Source organism: Hakea prostrata, chromosome 9 (genome assembly GCF_041222555.1).
Source record: "Hakea prostrata isolate BN-2017 chromosome 9, UWA_Hpros_2, whole genome shotgun sequence".
NCBI lineage: Eukaryota > Viridiplantae > Streptophyta > Magnoliopsida > Proteales > Proteaceae > Hakea > Hakea prostrata.
The window spans coordinates 56,563,542-56,571,885 of NC_142608.1; the positions used below are offsets into that span (position 1 = coordinate 56,563,542).

An 8,344-nucleotide genomic window follows, 5' to 3' on the forward strand; every position below is an offset into this window, starting at 1 on the left:
TACATCACTTTGGCAAAAATTAAATGAAAAATTGGTGAAAACCGAATAAATATTTATTAAATGTGTGAATTGGGCAATATATCGCCGAAATGTCGACATTTCGGCGATATTTCGCCGACTTTTTGCAGAATTTGTGTCGCTGGGGGAACACCACCCCCCAGCGGCTCGCGATATATCTATTGCCGACACAGTGTACCATACTCTTAGCTGCAAATTGAAGTCTTAAAATAAAACATATGATTTTTAACAACAAATAAATAAATAAGAGCACATATAAAGCTAAGAGAGAATTTTCACAGCCCTGCCAGACCTCACCGATCTCAATGGTCGGGCTCGCTTCCACGAAGTGTAGGAGCGCGCATCTTGAGAATTTTTGTCCGAGGCATTTTAATATTCGGAGCAGCTGTTCCTTAGTGAATCTAGTGAAGCATTTTAGGTTAGAAAGCTCGATAATTTCCTGCGAACCAAGAGCGATCGGATTCGTTGGTGTTGAATCTCAAGTCTCCTCTGCAACTTCAACTTCAACTTCAACTTAACTTCAGCACCAACTTAATGGCTCCATCATCCTTTGCTTCCTCTTCAACTACTGGATCTTCCAGCTACGATGTGTTTCTCAATTTCAGGGGCAAAGATACTCGCAATAACTTCACTGCTTTCCTTAACTTAGTTTTCAAAAACAGGGGAATCAACGTCTTCATGGATAGCGAAAATTTGTGGACTGGAGAAGCCATTGGCCCTTCCCTGTTTCGGGCAATTGAGGGGTCGAAAATCAGTATCCCTATCTTCTCGAAAAGTTATGCTGAAAGCAAATGGTGTCTCATGGAACTTGCCCAGATAGTTCAATGCCATAGATCTCAAGGCCAATTGATTCTGCCCATATTCTTTGATGTTCACCCATCAGACGTTCGACATCAGACCGGAAGTTTTGAAGAAGCATTCCGAGAACACGAGCAGAAGTTTGAGCCACACCTCACAGAGAGTTGGAGGGAAGCTTTGAGAGTGGTAGGGGAGTTGAAAGGTGAAGTTGTCGACGAAACTATGTAAGTCTTCATCCCACAGACGTTGAGTAGACTGATGCATCCTCCAGTTCCTAGTATACCAGTTGCAAAATTAATATTTACTTTATAAGTGTTCTCCATACCATTAAAAACTTCAAATTTATTACTAGTTTATGTAATTTCATTAAGTTGTTGGGCTTATTGCTTTTTTATGTGAAATGATTTGTAGGGATCAAGCAAAGTTAGTCGAATTACTTGCTAAAAGGGTTTTAGGTGAATTGGTCCATGGCACACACTTGGCTGAATGTAAATACTCTATCGGGATGGAGTCTCGTGTAACTGATGTATTGCATTTATTAAATATCGGCTTTGAGAATGTCCAGTTTGTGGGGATATGTGGTTTCGGTGGCATAGGAAAGACAACTATTGCAAAGGCGGTGTATAATCAGATTGTTTCAACCTTCGATAGGCATAGTTTTGTTTCAGATGTAAGAGAGCAGGCAAAACAATGCAGGGGTCTTGTGTCTTTGCAGAAGCAGCTTCTTAAAGATATCTTCAAAGTAGATATTGAGATTGTTGATTATCATAGTGGAAAAGAATTCATACAACAAAAACTTTGTACTGAAAAGGTTCTTCTTGTTCTTGATGACGTGGACAAGAGAGAACAGGTAGATGCTTTGGCTGGAGAACTTAGTTGGTTCGGTAAAGGAAGCAGGGTCATAATAACAACCAGGGACGAACATATTTTGAATGGGGCCAAAGTTAATGAAGATAAAATATACAAGCCTCAAGAGCTAGATCTTGAGCAATCTCTTCAACTATTTAGTTTGCATGCCTTCTCAAAGGACCAACCTCCTGAAGATTATATGCAACTTTCACATGATCTAGCACGTTATTCGGGAGGGTTGCCTTTGACTCTAAAGGTAATAGGGTCTTTCCTATCAGACATAAGTAGCAAAGAAGTGTGGGAGTGTACGTTGCAAAAATTGAAAGGAATTCCTCATGAAGATGTTCAGAGAAGGTTGAGGATAAGCTATGATAATTTGGAAGACTATTGTCAGAAAGCCATATTTCTTGATGCTGCCTGCTTCTTCATTGGATGGGAGAAAGAAACTTTGATCTCTTTTTGGGAAGCCTGTGGCTATTATCCTAAATTAGTAGTAGAGGGATTAATTCAAAGATCTTTTCTACAATTTGAAAAAGATTATGGTTCTGGTGAATACCACTTGAAGATGCATGATCAAATTCGAGACATGGGGAGGAAAATTGTCTCAGAGGAAAGCCATATGGAGCCAAGTAAGCGTAGCAGGTTATGGTTTGATGATGAAATTGTTGAAGTGTTAGAAAGGCACAAGGTAATACCTAAGCACATCCCCCCCCCCCCCCCCCCACCACCAAAAAAAAAGAGAAAGAAACTGCTGTCTATGTGTGCTTTTTGTTCATGGGAAAATCTTTTGATGATTGATGTGGGCACACCACGGCCTTTGCTATGATAGTCTACATAATATGGGATGCACCCTTCCTATTCTTTTTTTTTTTTTCTTTTTTTTTTAATTTTTTTTTTTTTTTTTTTATTTTCTTTTTGTTTTAACTTTAAAGTCATATTATTTACTCCCTTTTACTCGTATTGTAGGGAAATAACATCATAGAAGGCATGATTGTTCCAAAAGGAGTTGCTTTAACTGATGAACATTTTGAGATGATGTCCAACCTAAGATTTCTTGAACTTAGCTTAACAGACTTCAGTGGAAACTTTTCCTGCCTTCCTTCTGCAATAAGATTTCTCAGGTGTAATATTTCAAGTTTCCTTCCAATCAACTTTTATCATAGGAGATTGGTTGTTCTGGACATGTCATATCCAGATGCAATTATTAAGCAAGCCTGGGATGTCAAGCCTCAAGATAAAGATATGGTATGATACTTAACCTTTTCTTTTCTTATTTGATGGTCAAGATATATCCAATAATCCAATGAATATGTATGTTTCTTTTTGTTTGACAACAGTTCCAAAACTTGAAAGTTCTCAATCTTAAGGGCTGGATTCATCTATCTAAGTGCCCTCACTTTTCATGGTTTCCTAAGTTGGAGCGATTAAATATTGAAGGATGTACTTCCTTGGATAAGTTGTCCGAGTCCATTGGTGATCTAAAATTTCTAGTCAAACTTAACTTGGTCAAAACATCACTGAAGAATCTCCCAAAAAGTATTTCCAAGTTGAGTTCTCTCAAAGAACTTATTCTTTCACAGTGTTCATCATTCAATGAGTTGCCAAAGTCAATTGGTGATCTAAAATGTTTGGTCACACTTGACATGTTTGGGACACAAATCAAAGAAATCCCAGAAAGTGTTTCCAAACTATGTTGTCTTGAAAAGCTTATTCTCATGGAATGTAGATCACTAAAGAAGCTGCCCGAGTCCATTGGTGATCTAAAATGTCTAGTCATGCTTGACTTGTCTGGGACCCAAATAGAAGAACTCCCAAGTAGTATTTACAATTTGAGTTCCCTGGAAGAGCTTATTCTCATGGAGTGTATGTCACTTAAGAGGCTACCTGAGTCCGTGGGCTATCTGAAATCTCTAGTCACGCTTGACTTGTATGGGACACAGATAGAAGAACTCCCAAATAGCATTTCCAACTTGAGTTCTCTAAAAGAGCTTATCCTTATGGAGTGCTCATCACTCAAGAAGTTGCCTGAGTGCATTGGTGAGCTAAAATGTCTTGTCAAGCTCGACTTGTGTGTGACACAGACTAAAGGATTTAGAAATATTCTTCCTAGTCGATATCCTTGCCAAAAGTTTCCACCATGTTCATCATTCAAGAAGTTGCCTAAGTCTATTGGTGATCTAAAGTCTCTAGTCACACTTGACTTGTCTGGGACACAAATAGAAGAACTTCCAAATAGTATTTCCAATTTGAGTTCTCTCCAAGAGCTTATTCTCAAGGACTGCAAATCATTGAAGAAGTTGCCCGAGTCCATTGGTGATCTAAAGCATCTGGTAAAGCTTGACTTATGTGGCACAGAAATAGAACTCCCAAATAGTTTTTTCAATCTCAGTTCTCTCAAAGAGCTTATTCTCAAGGAATGCTCACATCTCAAGAAGTTCCCTGAGACCATTGGTGATCCAAAATGTCTAGAGTCTTCTATGGAGCTTGAATTTTGTGAAATAGGACAACCAAAATGTCTAAAATATCTTGTGGAGCTTGCTTGTGAAATAGAAGAACAACCAAAATGTCTAGAGTCTCCTGTGGAGCTTAAATTCTGTAAAATAAAACAACCACCAAAATGTCTAGAATCTCTTGTGGAGCTTGAAATATGTACAATAGAAGAACTACCATATGATGTTTCCAAGTTGAGTTCCCTCAAGGTTCTAATTCTCAATAGCAGGTTGTCATTGAAGAAGTTACCTGTGTCCATTTGTGATATAAAATCTCTAGTCAAGCTTGACCTATGTGGGCTACAACTAGAAGAACTTCCAAACAACATTTCTAAGTTGAGTTCCCTCAAAGTGCTTATTCTCAATAATTGCAAATCACTCAAGAAGTTGCCTGAGTCAATTTGTGATCTAAGGTCTCTAGACAACCTTGACTTGTCGAGTACGGAATTGAAGGAACTCCCCGTGCTTCCCACAAGTTTGATTGAACTGTCTTGTGCAAAATGTTCTTCATTGGTTAGACTGCCAGATTTGTCAATGCAACAGAATTTGAGGAAATTATTTCTTGATGGTTGCTTAAAGCTGGAGGAGATTCAAGGCCTTGAGGGAAAAGAATCCTTACAACTATTGGATGCCAGAGGTTGCTATAACTTGACACATGCTCAAGGGATGAGTATACATAGCCAGGTTGTACTTTCACCCCTCCCTACCCTAATTGAGAACTGTTAGAAACTGCCATTAGGTATTACTTTGATGATTAACTGTTTGTGTCCTTTCATTCGCAGGGAAAACTTTTACCTGATAGGTTACAGGCATCTAACAGTTATTCCTTGACTACTGCTAATGGGATTGAAAATGTGGGGTTGATTTTGTGTGTCGTTCTGAGAATTTCCTCTGACGACATGGACAATCTAGAAGTGGAGGAACAGAGTCACCTATTAATGTCCATTGATATTGAAATCCATAGTCGTATCCGGGAAGGAGATAAAACAACTTGGTGTCGTCATACAGTGAGAATTGAGGATGTTGAGTATACTACTGAGCGAGATATAATATACATTCACCATTTCAAAGGCTTTGACTGGTTTGGGATTCCATTGCAAGGAAAAGATTCTATTGAGATTTTATATATTATGCAATCAACGGAATCTCACTGCCTTGATGGGGTTAGGTATCCGGTAAAATACAGAGTAAAATTCTGGAAGCTTTTGCTTGGGATCAAGGAACCTGACCAGCTAAAGCCTAATCAATATTTCAGTGCCATGATGGTGGCTGATTTTTTCAGTTGGTTACATCTTGATGATGATGGTAGAGTACCATCTCCCATTGACAGTTCTGAAGAAGAAAAAGAAGAGAAAGATGAAAGGAATAACCTACCATCAGATCTCTCTATCTGCTCTTTGCAATTCGACTCTGCTTCTGATGTAGTGGAGAAAGAGGAGATGTTGAGGCCCACCAAAAAGGCTTGTCTTCATGAATCAAATTCAAATGACAAGTTGCAGCAAATGATGAATACACAACCAAGTGCTGATGATGATAACGTTGGAAGATCTCTCTCTAATATGGAAGAAGGTGAGTAGCAATGGATAATTGATCTCGTCGGAAGAACAGAATATCTTGGTTGTTAAAGGATGCAACAATGTTCATAAAAAGGTAGAGGAGGATGAAGATGATGCAGCTGCTTCAGTGGGTATGCAATTCCTTCGTTGTAGTAAAGCTGTTTGGAATGGTTTCTGCAACTGTGTCAGTACAGGGTTCCTGTGATATGGCACCAGTCTTTTGTTCCTTTATGTAGCTAGCTTGAGTTCAGTTTTCTCAAGTAACAAAAGCTATGGTGTTATTATTTTTTGTGGCGATCGATATATTATTAGTGTCCACCAAGCACAGTCAGGTTAGTTGAATCTATTCTAGTCTTACCTTTAATTTGTTTTTCTTGTTCCTGGATGAAAAAGAAAAAAAGAAAGGTAAATCTAACCTTACCTTTTATTTTGTGATCAGCTGATCAGTAAGTGGCTAATGCGGAAATCTTTTTTCATGAATACTGGGCATTCAATTGGTGGGAGGTTGTAGAAGTGAGTTTCCGCTTTACTTGGCACTACATTGTTATCCAATGATAGTCAGTTTATGACATTGACATGGTTTGATTCTGCTTTGCTTTTGAGCCAATCAATTCAGATAGAAAAAAATTGATTCCTTTCTAGCTCCCCTAATGCCATATATAAAATGTTTGGTGTCACCTGTTTTGTGACCTTAGGAAACCTTTACATACATGGCAATTGAATAGGCGTAAGAAAATATAGAATATGATTCTTCGACACTTTGACACATTCTTTTTTTCTTCATGAATGTTGCTTACTTGATGTACAATTATTTGCAGAGAAAGATGCATGACCAGATGTACTCACTTACCAGAAGAATAACAAAGAGAGAAAGCACGCCAGTGAGGCATCTTCACGGGGCTCAGGGTAATGTCTGACAGTACCTGGTACCTCATCAGAAAATATGGCATATCTCTTTGTTGCTTTTATGTTTTTTGATGAATGTTACAACTTGGAATATAGTTATTTGTCTGTCAGAAGAATCACAAAGAAACGAGGCACTCCATGAAGGCAACAAGGCATCTTCACCAAGGCAGAGGGAACCACAATGTCTCTCAAAGAGCTTATTCTCAAGAAGTGCTCATCACTTGAGAAGTTGCTGGAGATCCATTGGTGACCTAAAATGTGTAGTCATATCTGACTTGCATGGAACACAAACAGAAAAGCTTCCGAATTAATATTTCCATGCTGAATTCTTCGAAGAGTTCATTCTCACATGGTGCTTGATCGCTCAAGAAATTGTTCAAGTCAACTGGAGATCTAAAATGTCTAGTCAAGGTTAATTTGTGTGGGATATAAGTGGCAGAACTCCCAAATAGTATTTCGAGGCTGGGTTCTCTCAAAGAACTTATTCTGATGTGTTACTCAATATTCAAGAAACTGCCTGAGACAATTAGTGATCTAGATATTCTACTTGTACTTGGCATTAACACAATTGAAGAACTCCAAACAGCATTTTCAGGCTGAGTTCCCTCAGTGTATTTGATCTTCAATGTTGCTTCTCACTCAAGAACTTGTCCTAGTGCGTTTGATCCAAAATCTCTAGTGAAGCTTGACCTTTCTGGTATAAAATTGGAAAAGAAAATCCCAGGCAGCTTCTCTAACCTGACTTCTCTCAAATAGATTATTATTCAATGGTGGAGCCTACTCAAGAAGTATCCGGAGTCCATTGGTCATCTGAACATCTTTAATGGAGCTTGAATTGACTGCTGATTTGGATTCAATGTTGAGAAGGAGGTGTTGGTTTAGCATTTACCTGAAAGAAATTAGTATTTCATCTTTGAATTTAGTGGAGTCGGAAACTGGATTTCTCAGGGCTGAAAATTTTGATTGCATTAAAGCGTATGGGCTGCAAAAGGCTGGTGGAGAGCCCATTGCAATATAATTTTTCCTTAGGTGCTTATGAGGGAGTTGTAATTAGGGAGAATTTTATCAGGTGGACCTTCAATTTTTCCTCAAATGAAAGAACATGTCTATCAGTCACATCATCAAAAAATTGAGATAACGATTCCTGTATTGAATGTTCATCATGTTTTTGCAGATTAAACTGACATCTACCAATTACCTTGTCTGGTATTCTCAATTTCTTCAACTTCTGAAGAGTTCTTGCTTGATTCATTTAACCAATGGTTCCGCGGTTTGTCCTTTTCAATTTCTGTCCGAAGGATCGGTTAATCCAGTTTTCTTGGCATGACATTATCAAGATCAGACTCTTCTAAGTTAGATTCTGTCATCGTTTGCTGAAGATTTTCATGCTCAGGGGGTCGATCTCGCTCTGCTTCTGAGGTTTGGGGTTTCCTTGAGGCTGCTTATATGCCTCTCACTCACAGGCTCAAGTTATTATTCCATGGAAATTTATCTCCTTTGCTTGAAGCGCATCTTTGATCAATTGTCCCTTGATGGTAAGCCTGTTTCTGAAGATGAGATGGTTCTTTTCACTCTTTAGGGTCTTGGATCCGAATATTCTTCTTCTGTAATTTCAAAGTGAATACTCTCTTCTTTTCTTCTTATTTCTCTAATTTTATATGTGAAATATCACTATTTGCCCCCTCTTTCACATTAAAAATAAAATTTTATGGTAAAGATGATGGGTAT

General features: G+C 38.4%; 1 protein-coding gene across 5 annotated transcripts; it reads left to right on the forward strand.

The window, feature by feature from the left end:
• The first annotated feature begins 318 nt into the window (after positions 1–318).
• Positions 319–8,005, forward strand: LOC149005651 (disease resistance protein L6-like). Of its 5 annotated transcripts, none has more exons than XM_089168134.1 (8): positions 319–1,040; positions 1,228–2,353; positions 2,632–2,910; positions 3,003–4,838; positions 4,937–6,042; positions 6,150–6,223; positions 6,529–6,616; positions 6,713–8,005. In XM_089168134.1, the coding sequence occupies exons 1-5, from the start codon at positions 553–555 to the stop codon at positions 5,729–5,731; spliced, it is 4,524 nt and encodes a 1,507-aa protein (XP_089024260.1). In that variant the 5' UTR covers positions 319–552; the 3' UTR covers positions 5,732–6,042; positions 6,150–6,223; positions 6,529–6,616; positions 6,713–8,005. The 5 variants fall into 5 exon arrangements, with proteins under 5 accessions (XP_089024260.1, XP_089024261.1, XP_089024262.1 ...); XM_089168135.1 differs by having other exon boundaries at positions 6,728–8,005; XM_089168136.1 differs by having other exon boundaries at positions 6,731–8,005.
• The last annotated feature ends 339 nt before the right edge of the window (positions 8,006–8,344 follow it).